General features: G+C 37.7%; 1 protein-coding gene across 3 annotated transcripts in view; it reads left to right on the forward strand.

The window, feature by feature from the left end:
• Positions 1-18,651, forward strand: part of LOC103460977 (TSC22 domain family protein 1) — a 32,612-nt gene that overhangs the window by 3,777 nt on the left and 10,184 nt on the right. The window contains exon 2 of one of the 3 annotated variants that reach the window (XM_008403303.2): positions 4,952-5,143. The exons of 1 other annotated variant lie outside the window; for it this stretch is intronic. In XM_008403303.2, coding sequence (XP_008401525.1) covers positions 4,952-4,964 — 13 coding nt within the window. In that variant the 3' untranslated portion in view covers positions 4,965-5,143. Of the gene's footprint in view, positions 1-4,951; positions 5,144-15,901; positions 16,187-18,651 lie in introns of those variants that run through there. One more of the 3 variants, XM_017302339.1, reaches the window with a different exon arrangement.

Consider the following 18,651-nt stretch of genomic DNA (forward strand, 5'->3'; position numbering starts at 1 on the left):
GCTCCTGTATCTTGACGAAAACTTGCATGTAAGTTAGTTTAGTTTAATTTCAAGTGCACTAGGATATTTGCACTTAGAAACTAAACCAAAAATACTTTGTTTTTACCTCTTGTTAACAAACTCCTGCAGTGATTCAACTTCTTTTTCTTTCTTAAATCTCAACTTGTCTGTCTTACAGGGCAAACTTTGCGCTTGGGTGTGCAGTTTGCCTTCAGCTCATTGTTTAAAAAAGTAGAAATGGAGGAAGCAGTCGTGTGAAGACAGATTAGTGACTGAATGCCTGCTGGATGCACATCTGATTAGACATTAGCCGTGTTCTGTTACTGAAAACTTGCACTTTCTGAAGTAAAGTTGGTGTGGAATGTGCCACCTTCGAGTTTGAAGGAGTCATTTCTGAGGTTAAGCAGGAATTTTCATCGCCCTGCAGCTTGTGGAAATGCCTCATTTCTAACGATGCTAACCCACTTTTTCTTGTAAACATTATTTCTCCATTAAATGTGTTCAGATATTAAACACAAGCAGCTGAAAGAGCAAACGATATAAATTTGATTATTTCGCCAACATTAAGAGATATGTTAATATGAATGTGTGACATTCTGCAAAATGATACAAGTTATTTAAAAACTGAAAAGTATAAATTAGTTCTGCTTCTAACATAATAAACTAAATTTATTAGTTTTTAAGTGCTTATTGCACAGAATCTTGCGCCTTTTTGTCATTCCCTTTTTTTTTTTAGAGTATTACTAAAAGTGGATTAATTAATTAGCTTGTTAACTGGTCTGTTTTTTTTCTACTGTAGTAGTGTTGGGAGATGTTAACTTATAATTTTATCACAATATTTTGTGGTGCTAATGTGATAACTAAAAACATTCATAAACCTATTTATTACTAAGTTTTTAGGTTATTGTTTAACTGCATGTCACAGCATTCATACCATCACAAACACAAACATTGTTTTTGAACAATATTCTAATTTACCTCAGTGCAACACTTAGTGTGATTTATTTTATCTTAATCATATTTTAAAATGTACTGATATTTATTGATGCTCTAATTGTACAAACAGTGGAGAAAATAACATTTCCGATCAAACTATCAGCTGATTCATGAGAAAATATTAAACTGCTCTCCAAGTGCTTTGCAGGAGGTCACAGTGACGTCAGAATTATTTTTATTTTATGCAGGATCCCAACAATCTGATGATTTAAGGTTTTCTTTGATGTCCGTCCTACCAACTCTGATTGTTGCAATCAAAAACAAATGATTCTCAAATGTACATCAGGAGAGATGCTGGTGGTTTATGTGTTTGTAGGTTGAAAATGTTACTCTTTTTTTGTGTGTGTGTATGTGTGTGTGATTTTGATGCATTTAACGAACAGGGGAAAATATTCGCTTATGTTCTGACTGATCACTATTCAGAGGCAAAGAAGCAAAACTTATATGATGCTATATGAAAATTAATTATGATGAATTCAACTAATTTTGTATTTAATAGTTAACTGGAATATACAGTTATTAAGACATAACTACAAAAAATTAAATCAGTTTTAGCTTTTCCTGGTTCAGATTCTGTAAAAAAAAAATTAAAATCTCATTTAGTACCTTTTGCTGTGCAATTATTAATCTGTTAATCAAAAAAACAAAACAATCAACCCTACATTGTATTGATAAGTAAAGCAACTTTTCACATGTTGATGCTAAAGTATTGTTTAAGCTGCAGATGCATCTCTACAAATGTACAAGCGCTCACTAAAGGAATGTTGGGCAATAAAATTTTTATTTTTCTCTTTAAAAATTAATAATTTGTTAATTTGCATCTTCTAATGACTAATGCTAAGCTAAATGAAAAATCTGCAGAATCTACTTTGTTTTTTCTCTCTCCGATTAATCAATTATTAAAATAATCACTAGTTGCTGCCATAATGCTGATTTCTGGTGAGTGTTGGATCGGTTTCTGTTCTGGATCGTAGTGGATCGGGTTCAAGCTGCTTCCTTACAGCCGTGTTGAAACGGTTTCCATGTTAGCTGTAGCTGCAGTAGCAGTCTCCAGTGTTTCCTTGAATCCAAACGGTAACTTGCGGGGCGGTACTTCACAGAACCTTTTGAAGCGTTCACATGTGAAGCGTCTTTCAAATTGGGCGTGCTTGGAATGTAGCTGACTTTTGGTGACTCCCTTCAGAAGGTTTTGCTTATTAAACGTAGCAGCAGAGCGAGTGTTGATGTTTCACTTTCATCTGTGCTGCTCATTCTCTGTCCACGCTGCAATATATTTAAAAGTTTTAGCTTTAAAATCTTCTGAAATGTTTTTTTTTAAGCACTCAGTTGCGCCGCCTTCGAAGTGGTGAAAACATTGTAGCATCTTGGGACATTTTTCCCCACTTGCGTATTGCAGAGAAACCTGTTTCTTTCCTTGTTCTCTAATAAATCTCCCAGCTTGCTCTGGATGTTTGCCACATCAGCGGTTGTGCAGGTCCCGTGGTCTTCTGTGTGGCTTCTGTCAACATATTTTCTGGCTTTCATGTGTGGGATGTCTCTGCTCTCATTAATCACCCCCCTCTAAGGGAGCACTACCAAACAACAGGGGCTCTTTAGGGTGTCATTTCATGTGTTGGTCTGTTTTTCAGCCAGTGTTTGCATGAGGGAAGGTGTCAGCTGTGCATGGGCTCCATAGGTGCTGACGAGACATTACTGGGATGAGTTTGAACAGGCTGGTAGTCGGTGCTTTCCACGGCCGATCGACTCCTGGGGTTCGTTGGCTAGCAAAGGAGATTTGGATTGGAAGGAATTACACTTAATATCTTTGGGGAAAACAAAAGTTATTGTTTTCCCCCCAGACAAACAATTTTATTAAGTTATATTAATTGATTTGTATTTTTACCACTTTGTGGTTTCATAAAGCCATTTCATCATTATCAGTTGTCTAATTGCTGTGCAGCCCTTTATTGCAAATTTATTGCGGTAAAATACAACTAACATAATGCACTGTAAAAAATACTGTGCTAGCTGCACTTTTTAACCTGCTCTTGGCTTGCTGTTTTTTAAAAATAATTTTTATCTAAATATCAATTTTAATCTATTTCTTTATTCCATTCTAAAACATTGCTGTACAGTTTGTTGTTTCTGAAAAAACAGTCCTAAGAATGGGTTTAAATTGGTGGCACATGCACATTATATTTTGTCCTGCCAGGACTATTTGATCTCTTATAGTCTGTGTAGTTTGTTTTTCTCCTTTCTGTCGAACAAAGTTTGAATTGTATGCAAATGTTTTCATTATGTTCTGTGACTCACTAGTTGATGCTACCGCGAACTAGCTGCTAATATGCACTTGCTAACTAGCTAAGAGTAAGTAATCGCCAGTTGGCAGTGCGACGCTCGTCTTTGCCACTGGCTCACTTCTGTTGCCAAACCATATGCATTCTGTGCAAAAAAAAGTTTGGCACTGTTGTATAAAGTGTAGTGTAAGCGATACAGGTCTTAAGTTTCATTCATATTGGTCTTAAAAAGTCTTACATTTGAGTTCATGAAACCTGCAGACAACCTGATATTCTGGTGAGAAAATTGCCAAACAAGTATCAAGGAAATAATTTAAAATTCCTGTCTTAGTACAACCCTTTCAAACTTCTGTATTTCAAACAAAATGAATAAAATGTCCCTAGATGTTAATGAAAAGCATCTTCCATTCAGCGGTGAAGCAACTAAAGTCATTTTGAGGAAAACAAGAAAAAAGAAGCAAGAACAAGAAGCTCTTATGGTAATTAGATTGACATACATGAACTCTGATGTTTCTAAAAGCCGGCTGTGTTGATCATTGGAGGAAGTGGTGATCCTTACTAAAAACAAACCTTTAACAGGAAACAAAGGTCTTATTAAAACCAGGCTTTGACTCGTGTGAGATTTCCACAGTATGTTTACCTTACAACATGCCACAGTGTTGCAGTATTCGCACATTTGTTTTATTAAAAACGGAAAATGATTATCCCTACTTCTGATAAATTATAGATTACTGAAAAAAAGATTACTTACAAAGTTGTGGTTTTGGTTTTAAAACCATAATTTAAGAAACATGTCGCAGTAATTTTCCCATTACCTAGAACATTATACCATCTTGCTATTTTGCTCTTAATACAAGTCTTCCAAGCTCATATAAGCTTGATTATTAGCCAAGCTATACAGCTAAATCTGTATTTCTGATAAGAAAGTGTTGAAGCCTTTTTGCAGGCACCTAACCAGCAGTGCCCAGCAGTAGGTGGAGGAAAGGTAGTTCCACATTAGCTTATGCAGTGTGCAAGGCTAGCTGGATAAACTGGATAAAATGGTCTCAAAACAACAATATTATCATAAGTAGTTCTGGAACAATTTATCGTTCTGCAAAATGTGTTATGGTGACAGGCCAATCCTCATCAGTTTTTAGCATTGCTATAACATATTGCACTTCCTTGTGAAGTTGCAAAGGCAGTTATAGACACACAGTGATCTAATATTAGCTTGATGAACTGTGGTTTTACAGTAACGGGTAAAAAGAAAAAGTAGATTCAAAACAAATGTCCAGGTGCATAGTTTTCCCATCTAAATGACATACGGCTATTAGTGTGACGAATATTAGCTTTACACAGTGCCTGGGCTGCTTGAAAATAGTGCTAAAAAGTTGGATGCAAATCCCATCATTATTAATTACCATAAACTTGCAATAAAGGTGCTTGAGTGCAAATAAAGCACCTTTTGGTAAAGCTACAGCTGAGCACAAGGATTTTTTTTTCCTCTTTTGAAATGAATGAGCTGTGTGTTCTTTTGTAAATGCAGATCCATTGTTGGGGTGGGCAGGGTGTGGAGTGTGTGTGTGTGTGTGTGTGTGAAAGCTCAGATGCGTGGAGGCTTATGGGAATGAGGTCTGACTGGCAGTGCGATGACTATCTCTGCTGCTGGCTGTAATCTTTCCCCACTGGCGCTGCAGGGAGTTGCTGTGACCTGGGTCTGTTGCTCATTGTGTGGAGATCAGCGAGATCCCCAAAATTCACAACACACAGCGGAAGTGACCTAACCCGACCCGACCCAACTTAGTCAGGTCTGCTGAGGACACAACCAGCCAGGGCAGGATGGAACCAGTCTGAACAAAGCCGATAAGCACCCCAGATGTAAAATTTTTTACTGAAATAATGAAAATAAAACTCTTGAAGGAGGAAAACTTGGTGTATTTCCTTCATTACTGCCCTCCTGGTAGTTAACTTTTAGTAATGCCTCAAATATTTCTACCTTAGCTGCTAATGGTATCCAGATGCTGAAAACTTTTTCTCTACAGGCATCATGGGATAATATAAATCCTTCAAATGTTGGTCACTTCTGGTTTTGTCGGATTTTGTGGTGATTGGCATAGATGTAATATACTATTTCTCAAACGTTGTCAGGATGAGGGCCATTTAATAAACACCCACAGACCACCTAACTTTAAATTGGCCCTGTAATAAATCTTTTTAATTCAACCTGAAATGAAAATGTTAGTGTCTGAACTCAGTTATTGTCGTCTTTGTTCATTATAATGAGAAGGGTGGTGCTGTTTTGTAAATGTAACTGGCCACAACAAAACTATGAACAAGTCTAATTAGGGAATTTTGAGTTTTTTACAGCTTTTGAAAGTTTGGATTCTAAGATTTCCAGTGACAGAAAGCAACAAAGAAATTGGTCTTTACCAATGGTTGTATATATATAAATAAAATTTTAGGTTGATTTGTTATCTAGAAGCATAATACAAGAAAACAGACATTTTCTTTCAGCCAATGTAAATATTTTATTATAGGTGTTGAGATGCAGTTAGTCAGCGTGGGGCGCAGCGCTCCTCTCAGCATCTTCACCATCATATCACACTCTGCAGAGTTATATCTGCATACCGGTAGCATGCTGTGTATCATAATACTGTTTTAAAAACAAAAGTTCTACAACTGAAAAATATTGCAGACATGAATTCCTCCGATCATGTAAGTAGTCCAGGCGTTGTTTTCTTTTTAATGGTATCTTCAGTTTTTCTTTTGAGTGTCCTGGTCTTAAGAAATTTATCCATTGTTATTTTTAAACACAATCCTTTGGTAAGCTAGCTGTACGCGCCGCATTTTGAGCAACTTTAAAAGAACTTTTGCAGCTTAAAATACTATCGTATTACTATCAATAAGCAACTGTAGATTTAGCAAATGATGAAACAAATGTGCATTTTTAGTCTTAACTAGTTTAGTCATACTGAAAACATACTTTTTTTTTTTAAACAATAAGCAAACTTTGTTTGCTGATAACAAAACACATTGCATAAGCTCCATTGCAGCTTTTCATCCATTCTTTTGTTGTTAAGCTAGTTAACACACAAACCAGAAGTTAGGACTTTTTTTTTTCTTTTTTTTTTTTTTAACCAAAACTGGATGACAAAAGTCTTCAGTCTTTAGTCTCAATTAGCCCTTTTTTAAGGACTGTTTTGTTTTACTTATTTTGGTTATTTAATATGTGTCCCAGTTCCAGCGTTAAATGTTCATAACAGTTTAAAGTTGATCCATCTTTGAGAATGTGTTCCTGCATTATTATGTCCTCACCATTATATTACCAGAAAATGCTCTCAGAACAACAGTATTACCGTTTATCGCAATAAATTTATCGTTCAGGACATTTTTTAGCCCGACAGGCCAACTGAAAGTTGTCCCTTTCAAAATAAAAGCATCAAACCTAAAACCGGAAGTTCGTCCTGTATAAAGCCAAGTAAAGGCAATAAGCACCAAAATAACTTAATTTAGGGTTACTTGCATATTTCCCTTACTAGCTTAAGTTTGAGTTAGTAAGGGCCTAAGTTTACTTAGTCAATTAATCATCAGAATAATTGATTATTAATCGATTACATTTACACCAGCCCTGCTTTTAAGTCAAAGACAAAAAAATCTGAATTGTTGTAATTTAAATGACTTTCAAATGTAGCACAGCTGACGTTCCCACATTGTATCGATGAGCAGCTGCTCATGTTGTTGCTTTAAAAGAAAACGGTGGTTATGTATTTGTTTTGCTCCCGACGCCCCCTTTTACCATGCCTGTTTACCCCACAGGCCAAACCGGAGAGCACCAGAAAACAGCAGAGCATCAGCATGTTGTGTGTTTTAGGGGGAGGGGATTAAATATTAGCCCTCTTTCTTTCATACCAGTCAGAATATGAATGGGCAGACATGCGACTGGTTTTGTAATTTGTCTAATCGAGTTTTAGTGCAGAGACTCCTCTCCTTCGTGTCTCTAATCGCTGCTTCCTGTATTGTACCTATTGATACGCTTTGTGCAGATGCCTCATTGATTTTTGTTTGTGTCTGCTCCCCTTCTTGCTGATTGCTCCCTTTTTTTTATCAATAAACAGGATTGTTTCACTTAAGAGTGCTGTGGGAAAACTAATGGCCTGTAATGGACAGTAATGGATTGTGTTTAGTGTCCCTTTCATCTTTTAGAAAATTACCCTCCCAAAGCTAAACATGCTGGTGCGAACGAACATGCCTGAGCCGTAAAAAGGAGAACATCGATGAGAAACGGCTCCTGTTGTCATTCGGTTCTCTGTAAACAAACTGTTCTTTCTCATTTGTTGTTGCCACTGTTCTGGCCAGTTCTTGTCTTTCAACATAGCTTTTTAATTAAATGTAATAATGTGCATGACCAACTGGCTGGGCTGTTGTGGTGGAGCAGCTTCAGACTTGGTTCAGAGGAGAAAATTCGGTTTGCAGTTTAAGGTGGAGATGTTTCTTTTGAGGAAGGAGGGTTTGTACACAGTTCTTGGAAAAACTTCCTTTTTATTAACACACCAACTTATTGCAGTATTTTGTACAGTCTAGATTGGGGGTGTCCAAAATTTTAGTAAAGTGGGACAAAATTGTTGTCAAAAGTACTCATGGTCCAAGAAAAAAAATTAATTAAGCAAATAAGTAAGGATGGACCAATTTATCGGCTAGCCAATTTATCTGTGCTGATTTCCTTAAGTGATTGGCCGATACTGTCTGGTTGTCATTGTTAATTTCAGAAGTTTAAATCATCAAATCCATGGAAAATACGGGAGAAATAAATTGTTTTCATCCAGTGAGAATCGCCTAAATATCTGCACTCAAATTGCTTCATCTCTCAGAAATCACATTGATTGTGGCTCCGTCTCCAGTTGGGGAATCTCCCAAAGTAATTTTTGGGGTTTTAGTGGTTTGGTTGCTGGTGTCGTCCCCCCGAACATGCAGGCAATGTGCTGAATCATGTCCAGCATTCCTGTGGCCAGAACAGTGTCCAGTCAGCTCAGGGAACATTACTCGCACTGCACAGAACCAAATGAATGACTCTGCTTTTGGTCAAAGGGATTTCTTACTGAGGCTTTCTTTCTTTCTTCATTCAGAAGTGACCTACATAAAGGAATCGGCACATTTAGGAGATTTGTAGCACTTAACTGGATATAATGTTTTAAATCAGCCATATTCTGCCATATTTTTGGGTAACCGACATTAATGAGCAATGCCTTTGCTTTCTGTGGGTTAGCTTCTGCTCAGTGTTGCTCGTATCACTCTGTTCTCGTGCTCCAGTTCTCCCTGCAGTAACTATAAATATATACCCAGCTTACCGCAACACTCCACCTGATTCACATGTCTTCAGACCAGGGAACACAATCTTGTAAACACCCAGAATATGGGTAGTTGTTAGCAGAATATGTCTGAGAAGTCGCCTCTGTTGACATAGAAACAGTAATTTAATGTAAACCCTGTGGTTCTTCCAGCTCTTTCAGCAATGCTGTACTGCCCCCTGCTGGTTAGAAAACCATGGCCTGCTTACTTTGGCTCATTGCTGGATGTTATTTGGTGCTTTTAAATGCTTTTTAAACCTAAAATTTGTATATTTTTTTGTTTATCATAACAAATGGAGGATGTTAGTAGCGTCAAAGCTGGTGAAACAGACTGTTTTTCACATGTAATCTTGATTTGGTTGGACTGTTCCTGCTTTTTAATCAGTCATGTGAGAGTTATTGAGGGCGCGGAGCAGCTGCAGGAGTCTTGCGTCACGTACCTGCTGGTGGGATTTGTTGCAGAAAGAGCGAAACAAATGACCAACAAGAGCCCAACTAAATGGTAGAAATGTTTCTCACAATGAATCTCAAATGGAGGCAGAAAGGAAAAGTAAAATGTGGAAAACAATAATACACCATCCTAGGAGAGGAATGATGCCACCAGCTGCAGATTGAAGTTTGATTTCAAATCCTCTTTAAATTTTAGGCGAGCAGATGCACAATAAGATCTGATGGGTAATGAGATCACACACATCAACACTGAGCCACATTACACTGCTTAAATATACACACATTCTTGTGCAAAGCTGCATTTTGTTAAGGGGTTAATTTCATGCATCTCAGTAGAAACTACATGTGAAGAAATGGCTCACTACACCGCCATCTAGTGGTCTAAACCCAGAACTGCAATCTGGAGAATTGTACTATAAACAAAGTAATGGACTTTAGTTTTGTTTTTAGAGTACGGTGCAGCGTTAAGGCTGTACTAAGACAAAATATGAAAATAATATAGCGAGAATAAACTCATAGAATTACAACAATGAAGTCAAAATAATGACGGTCTTAATAATATGAGAATAAAGTCTTACTATAAATAAAGTTTTAATATTATGACTACTATAAGATTTCAGGTTGTTTTTAAAATGTATATATATATATTCCAGTGTCAAAAGCTTTGGGCTTATCTCTCTCTATTTGCATTTTTAGTTTAAATCTTGTTTTTAATCGGTATTATCAAGATGTATCACATTAATGAAATCATCCTCAGTTTGAAACTGCTTCTCTTTAGGTTCCAATAACCTGGATGTTTTTCTTTTTCAGCATTTGTGAAGATTTATGTCCGGTTTTCTCCGTTAAAGTCTTGCGCTTTTACATTTTTGTTTTTTAGTTTGCAATTTAGGGCCCAAAAATATACTACTTCACCATTTTATTTTGTATCTCTTGCTTACTGAATTCCATTTTAGTAGCATTTGGTCCTAAAAAAAATAAAAAACAAACATTTTCACAATAAGACAATACAGTTATCTAGAAGAATATATTTTTCTTGTCCTTCTGACTTGTTTTTATAAAGATTAAATTTAACATTTGGACTGATAGTTCTCTAAACTCTGTTTTCTGACAGATGCAACATCTGTAAGCACTATTGATCGCAGACTAATTTGCATTCTTGGATTTGTTGCGGAGGTTTTAATAATGCATGAAAACTCGACTCTAACTTGTTCTCTTTAAAACAACGATGTATTTACTATTCTTGGTCACGTTTTAATGCTGCTTTAAGTGGGAATTGAGTATAATGGCAGTTCACCAGTATGAAACAAAGCGGCTGCAGTAAAAGTTATTTAACTCCTGCTTTTCTCACTGTTTGGAAATCACAATAAGTAAATTTTTTTTAGAGGTTAAACAGAAATGATGTGTAAAATTGTGGTTGGCCAGAAGATGGCGCTGTGCACTAGGCTTGGTCCTTCTCCCTCTCAGGTCTTTACCATTTTTTCCTTCCAGTTTGAAGTAGATTTAGCTTCAGTTTTGTGTTGAATGCATCACCATGGCAACATGTATCAGTGTGTTAATATGTTTGTTACTAAGCCATACCCGTGATGGTCCTGTTTTCTCCCAGATTTAGTCCTGCTGTCGTGGATCTGTGGCTAATCCGCTCACTGCTCCGTCTTCACCTGTAATCTGACATGGATTCAGGAAACTGGGCCAAGCATTATTCCCTTAATGGTTTCACATATTGATTTGGTGAACCTTCCCTAACCTCTAGCGGCTAATGGAAATGCAAATAAGACAATAAATCAAAGATGATCAAAGGTATTGCAAGCAGAAAATCAGTGGGGAGTTGATTTTTTTTTTCTTTTTCTTTTTGGAAGATGTTTTTTTCCACTCATGTTATCCAAGTTTTTTTTCAAAAAAATTAGCTGCTACAGGAGGCAGGGATGGTCTTCTGTAGCAGTCTGCATAACTGCACATCTGAAGAAGCTTCTGTTCATTTTATTTAAAAAAATGAACATGGTGGAAATGAAAACATGATCAATGGCTCAAACTTCCTCCTTCTCTCTCTGCTCTTTGCTCTGGCTCTGCTTCCTTTGAGGCTGCAGTTGAAATAAAAAGGCGTAATCTAAACCAGGGGTTTTCCAAAGTGTGGCCCAGGGGCCACACTTTACAATAATATCATTTTTATGTTTTTTTTAATGGCAAGAAAATGCTAATTTTGGCCCCTGAGGACTTCCAACTTGGGGATTTTGGCCCTCAGTGCAAAACGTTTGAATCGAAGCCAATAATCAATATTGAAAGGTTTTAGTTGACATATTTATTGAAAATTTGTCAGTCTTAGCTTAAGTTGATGGTGTTTTTAAGTAAAATCTTTGTCATATTTTTATGGTTTTCATTTTCATTGGGGGAAAAAAATAAGTACAAATTAAACATGATTGTGAAATTTGTTTTAAGTTRATCCTAATTTTCAAGATATCAATTGCATAATGAGAAAATACTCCAATATTGTATATTTCTCCTGAAAATGTAGCTAAAAAACATATTCTTGATCCACTTATATTGACATGTTGCATGCAGATGCAGAGCTGTTAAATGAAAAGCAGAGCAACTGCCAGGATTTGATTATTGATTTAGTAACGAGATGTGGCCCTCCGCTGTTTCCCTGGAGGCCCTCTTGTCGTCTTTTATTGCTGCCGTTAGCATTATTTCTGCCATGCACTGACTGAGCTGGAACGTCTTTGTCTTCTAATCCTGTTAATGCCAAGTTTCACCTCACATTATGTAAACCTAATGCTCACACACTCATCAAAACCTCTGCAACTGGAGTTTTCCCCCRTTGGTCTTCTGAAACAGGTGGCGGCCATTTTCTYTGGCTCCTCAACAAACGATGCAGGATAAACGTAAGGAGACTAAGACGCAGGATAGATGACAAACATGTTCATTTTCTCAGGGAGTTTGCAAGTCTTAAAATATAATAAATTCTTTATCAAATTAAGGCCTTGAAATGTCTTGGTTTCATTTTTAAAAGTTAAGTTGTCCTTAAATGCGTTATGTCACAGGTTTTAAATTTTGTGGTGGCAGGACTATTTAATCTTGTATTATGTAGCCTTTTTTTCCCCTCAGTCAAGTTTTATTTGTATAGCACATTTCAGCAACAATTCAATGTGCTTTRCATCATAAAAACACAAAGTCATAGAACCACCATACAGTCAACAATTGAGAAAACCAAAAGCAAATATTGCATTTTTATGAGTGCCATCATCATTACACATAAAATRTGTTGGTCAATGTCTCATTTAAAATATAAGACYGACAATGTCTCATTGTTCGACCCATTTATGTTCAAAAGCAACTCTAAACAGGTGGGTTTTTAGTCTAGATGTAAGGGAACTCAGTGTTTCAGCTGTTTTGCAGTTTTCTGATTTGTGGTGCTTATAAGCTGAATGCTGCTTTGGAGCGTCTATGTCTGGTAACTTGCTGCTAATATACCCTTGCTAACTGGAATGGTATATTAGAARCCATTGGTTGTGAGGGAGGAAARAAAWKRRSYWRSYTTWAAAAAAAAAAAAAGAAAAAGTTGKGTAGCCAAAAGGGAAAGCTAGCCGGGTAGCCGAAAGGGAAAGCTAGCCGGTTCAAACACACATTTTTTGCCAGTTAACTGGTCGACGTTAATCTTCAGCGTTGGATCWCTTCTGTTGCTTACATTGCTAGGTTCATTYTGCTCATAAAAGCTGGCAGGACGGAAGTCAAGGTTGATTGTTTTGTATATTTGTGTTGCAATACAGGTCTTGAATTTCATTCATAATGGTCTTAAAGTCTTAAAACTGCAGAAACACTAATTTCTACATGTTTATAAAGTTTTATTGAGACTGTAATGTCGAGGCGATGAATCAGGGCCTTTCACACCTGTCGGTGAGGATTTGCTGCCGTCAGCCCAAATGCTTCAAAAGCACTCCCCTCTCTTACCTATGGAGGCCAGATTGGCCACTCATCATTCCTCCCTGCCTCTCTGACTCAGAGTAGCTCTGTGGAAATCTCCACAGTCAGGGTGTGACTATGGGAAAACCACAGCCAGCACTTGCTGGTAACGTCTGTGCTCTCCTTTATCAAACTACAGCTCAGCCAAAAGCCTCTCCGCCTCAATGGGCCTTCTTTTATTCATGGCTCTGACACATCAGGTCCCCTTTTATCAATGTTATAGAGCCCACTTTTTTCTGRAAACACAGCAAAACGGCCTCCTTCAAAGACACGGCAGTGACCCACATTCAGCATTTTGTCATCTAAGTAATGGTAGATTCTGAATTCAGAGCTGGAGTTACAAAGGTATGYAACCAGTACCAATATGAGCCACTCGCTTAACTTCTTTATTACCTGGAGGTTTTGRTGAGTTTACCTAAATCTGCTTGATGTGCTTCTGCTGTTATGGTGATATTTAAGGTGTTTTCACACCTGATACTCTGGTTGACTTGGTTTGATTGGGGACCAAAGTTGCAACATTTATWAAATTTTTCAGCTGGAGCAGTTCGCTTTCACACTGCATTGTGTCAAACGATCCAAACTAATTGAAAAAACGGTTTCCACCCTTCACCTTTGGTGGCGCTGCACCAAGAACCACTGAAGGAAGCAATATGAAGACATGAGTGCTTCTAAACWAAATGTAAGCAAAAATGGAGTAGCATCAGATTTTAGTGGCTGTAGGATTTCTCTTTTGCCCCACTAGTGTTCAATTCGCTCGTTTGCTTTGGCTGTATTTACACAGAATGCCCTGTGCTGTAGTTTGGTTGGTCTTCRGTCCACTTGGCGTTCACACATGCACTCAAACTGCACCAGAGTTCACTTTAATTGAACTATAATCAARGTTTTTATGAGGATTTCTGCTTGTTTCAAGGCTTCTAGTCCTAAAATCAAGCAAACCTGTTGTYTGCTTTGATCTTCATTTTATAGGATTCTGATGGAAAGTTGGATTTTAATTCTACATTAGTCTGACCAGATTAATATGAAATGATAYGAGAGAAAAAGAGGAGTAAAGGGAAACATATTTTGTAAGATCATTTTTACAGTCTGATTATTTAATGTCTGACATGGAGAACTTAAACACATTCCTTCTCCTTCGACAATTAAATGTTCTCACTTTACAACCCCAGTATTGAGAATTTGACCGAAGCAATTCATAATTTTAAAATTGAATGAAATGAGGGGAAAAGTTTTGGAGAAGTTTTAAAGTGGGGTTGGCTGAAAAACTCGAGCTTTGACCATCTCGGTGTCTTTCGATCCGGGATTAAGAAGCAGAGGGAGTCCAGAAAAGGAGCAGCTTGCTTCTGTTTTCTTGTTCAGAGTTGAGATACATGGAGCTAAAACTGAGAAACCCTCTTAGAAGCAGCAGAAGATTAGACCTGGCTGGAGGAAAACAGCCTTAAACACACAGCCAGAACTACACTGGCATGCTTTAGAAAGCATATTCACATATTAAAATGGCCCAGTCAAAGTCCAGACATTAATCAATGCTCCCAGAAACTCTACATCCATCCAGACTGGCAGAACTTGAGCTGTTTTGCTAAGGAAAATGGGCGAATATGTGCAAATCAACCTAAAAACTTGCAGCTTTAACAGTGAAATGTGGACTTACTCAGGCACAGATAAATGCATTTGCATGCCACACTTTTCAGATTTATTTTAGGTTTCAAAAATGGTATCATTTCCCTTCGAATCTATTCTCATTGATTTGACATCTTGGAATAAAATTGTTCTTTCCTGTGTTGCTCAGAAATGGATGTTGTACTTGAAACCGTGTCGTTCTGAGATCTGGATGTCAAACTCAACCAGGTGAACAAAACAAGTGTTTTCTTCAGTAAGGGTATGCTTGGTGAATATTTTCAGGTGGGTGGAGTTTAGTTTCTGGCGTTGGAAAGTGTTAAAGTCGTGTCATGTGACCATTGGACCTTTCCCAGAAGCGCTGCTCTTTCCTGATCCACTCCAGTACATGATGTCTGTTGGGACAAGAAAAATCTCGCCGCGCTCCGGTCTGTTGGTTCTTTGTCTGCCTGACACTAAGCCAGCAGAAGCCCTCTGAGTGCATGCTGTGTTTCCTGCTAGCTGAGGCATGAAGGCGTGCCGCAGTGACCTTTTGACATACGAGTGAAAATGCTTTCATTCAATGAAGCGTTTCCACAGTTTGGAAAATGCTCGACAGTCAAACTGCACTGGTTGGTAATAAAGTTCAATCTAACGTTTGATTAAAAGCTGAAATTTGGAAACATTTACAGTTTTCCTCGCTGTTTGAAATTAAATAAGACTAAACTTCTCTTGTTTTACATCAGTCAGAATCACAATTATTTCTATTTGCTAAAGTTTATGCATTTCGTTTGAACAGGAAGGGAGTTTATCTGAACATGATTGGTTTGGACTTTTTAATACAACATCAAATACCATAAAAGAAACAAATAAGTAATATTTAAATTTTTCAGAGCATTTATGTCCATTAAAAAAAGTTTTACGTTAAGAACTATTTTTCTGTATCAGATATTGGTTTAGTGGAATATAGTGGATGAGTGCATTCTTAATTTTACTGACAGGGTAACGAGAAACGCCAGAAATCATTTTTAAAACTAAACTGTGCTGCTTTGGGCCTTCTTGTCTTGCAGAGTCAGAGACTTTGCTCAAAGTATTTGAGACTTTGTGAAGGATGAACTCCTATCAGCATAGCGTAAAAGTTGCTGATGTGTTCCTGTTTACTCACAGAACGTCTCCGTCTGATACGTTCTTGGTGCCACAGCAGGGAAATCACCGGCCCAAACGCTAATCTGGGTTGAAGGTTTACGTAACTCCTCGCGTCACATGGCCACGCGTCACCTCCTGCACAGCAGCATCACTTAATTCACTCCACTCAGCAGCCACAGATGAGAGGCATGTTTACCGGATCATCAGAATCGTTCGTTTGAATCAGGACGCGGCTCCGCCGGCCGATGCGTGCGCCGCCGTGACCCGGTTCTCCGGCCGAACTGAGCCGCTCGGTTCAAGGGGTTCGCTTGTTTCCGTGGAGGGGATCCAAATGTTCCCGCTGCGAGACGTTTCAATGAGGGTGCAGGGAATCCGGCTKCAGGGCCATGACGAGATGTCAGTGAAGCTTTTGTTCTGGGAGCTGGAGCAGCACCTCAAGAGGTAAAGGAGAGGCAGGTCAGGGGTCAGACGCTGCAGTAGCTGCTGCAGCTGGTTTTACGATATCCTTTCTTCAGCCTTTAAAGGTTCAGTCAATGCTGGATTCTCTGAACTTTGAATCACATGTAAATAAACAGGGTAGGGATGAGTAAAACAAATCCTTAATGCGTCTCTTTGGCATAATCAAATCATTTCTAGCCCCGGGCAACGACCAGATTTTACTTTTTGTTTCCGTTTATTTTAAATACTGTTGAACTCTTTTTCCTTCTTTTGCTTCCATGCTCCTGTGTCTTATCTCCATTTTATAAAACGCACAACTACAGATAAGATAAACTATCTCTGAGACTGACTGACGTTAAACTGAGAAAAACATTATAAAAAACTAATTTTCCTCCCTGATGTAGCTGAAATAACCTGACACTATAAACCCAAATGAAGAAATAACGTCACTACAGTGGCTGCAACTAATTGATGAATGTATAAATTATTAACCTCTTAAGCTTTTTTATAATACAACATTGGAAATACCTCAAAAGAAGCAAATAAATATTTTCCTTTTTTAAAATTGTAGAAAAGCTCAGAATCCTATAATATCGCTTTTCTCTAGTGAACAAAGTTAAGCTAAATCTGCCACTTGAGGAGTTTTGGTTAAAACATATTTACAGATGAAGGTGTTGTATATGCGTTTTGTATTTATAATACAATTTTGTAACGTTTTGACTCAATTATTCTGAATGTTTTTTTCCCATGATAAATTCCAATTAATTAAAAAAAATTCAAAACTGTTCATTCAATGAAAGCATAAGTAAATACCAATAATTTTAAACTTTGATTAAATGCAATTGCTGTGTGGAGTTTAGTGATGCAAAACAATCTTTTTTATTTTAGTGGCGTCCTAAAGAATCGTTTTAGAAAAGATAAATGTTTTTCAAGAGCAGTATTTGTATTGTGTGGCTATAATTGCTGTGACAAAACGTCACATTCACGCTAAAAAAGAAGTGATGCATACATAGTAGAGATGTGCTGATAAGATTTTTTCCTGCCGATTCCCATTACCAATGAGGGCCGTTCACCGATACCGATCACATAATTATTTTTTAAATCATAAGCACTACCGGTTACATTATGTGGAAAAAGGAACCATGAATTCACCTTAATTTAGACAAAAACTTGTTTTTAATAACTTTTTCCAAGAAAAAAACAAAACAGGCATTGTGCAAATTGTACTATCGGTAAAACTATCTTCCAACAGACTGAAAACATATGAAGGCTCTGAAGAGGTTAAATAATGTAAAAAGTCAAAATAAAACCTCTCAACATTGCCAAAAAAATTCAAGTATAAAACGTAACATTCAAAGGCAAATACAGAATCCATTACAATAAACAATCCAGAGTTACTGAATGAAAATTTCCTGATAGCATGGCGGCTAGCTGATTACTGCTAGTTCTGATCAATGCGTCATAGTTCCACACGACATCGCTTAGGATTTGTTGCTGCGCGTTTGCGCAGTGTGAAGGAAAGAGGAGACCAGCTGCACAGGTAGGCTGCGAAATGAGATGCAGGTGATCGGTTTGTGTGATCGGCAACAAGAGACCGTGATCGGCGATCACCGATCAGACACTTTTTCACGGAAATCAGCCGATTATGATCGGTGGCCGATCAATCGGCACACCTCTAATGCATAGTTCATCATTTTTATCATTATCACAAAATATAGTGATAAAACTTTAAGTCCATATCTCCCTAAGTGATGTAGTTTACTTTGTTACTGCCAGTAAAACGCCATTATCCAGTGATTTAGAACTGCAGAATATCGGTGTGTGCAAATTGCATCCTCAGAGAAATGTTTGAATGCAATATTTGGCAGGATTTAATATTTCAGGTGTGACCAGTAAGGTCTTCGACCAGTTTAAAACACCAGTTCAAACCCACAGAGTGGATTTTATTAGTGATGAGGAATGATGGAAAAGTTGTGTAATTTTCCTAAACTCAAACTCAGCTATTTCAGAGTTGAAAGAATGTTTAACGATCTGAACAAACGTGTTTTGAAAGACATCCAATCTTAGGATCTATTCTTGGAGTCGACTCATTTAAGAGCTTCAGGTGTGCAGGCTATTTGGGTGTGGATAAGTGGCTAAACCGCCTTCCAGTCAGGGACCAAACCGGAAGAGATCATGGCGGCTTAGCGTTCCTTATTTAAGCGTCTGGGCTCCTGGTACAGAGAGTCCTGAGGTGTTTGAGGATCAGAAGAGAGCAGAGGATTTCTTTGAAGCCGACTTTATAGCGGCACTGCATAAATCTGCCTGAGACTCAGTTTTTAAAGTAAATGCCCTGAAGTTTCTTTTTCTACCACCACACCCCGTCAGTCCCTCCAGGATGTTGCAATGTTGTTTTTTTGAGATTGTTCCAGCCCATGATTACTGCTTTTGTGGCATATTTTTCAAAAGGTTGTGATCAAAGTTAAAAA

Source organism: Poecilia reticulata, linkage group LG2, assembly GCF_000633615.1.
Source record: "Poecilia reticulata strain Guanapo linkage group LG2, Guppy_female_1.0+MT, whole genome shotgun sequence".
Classification (NCBI taxonomy): Eukaryota; Metazoa; Chordata; class Actinopteri; order Cyprinodontiformes; family Poeciliidae; genus Poecilia; species Poecilia reticulata.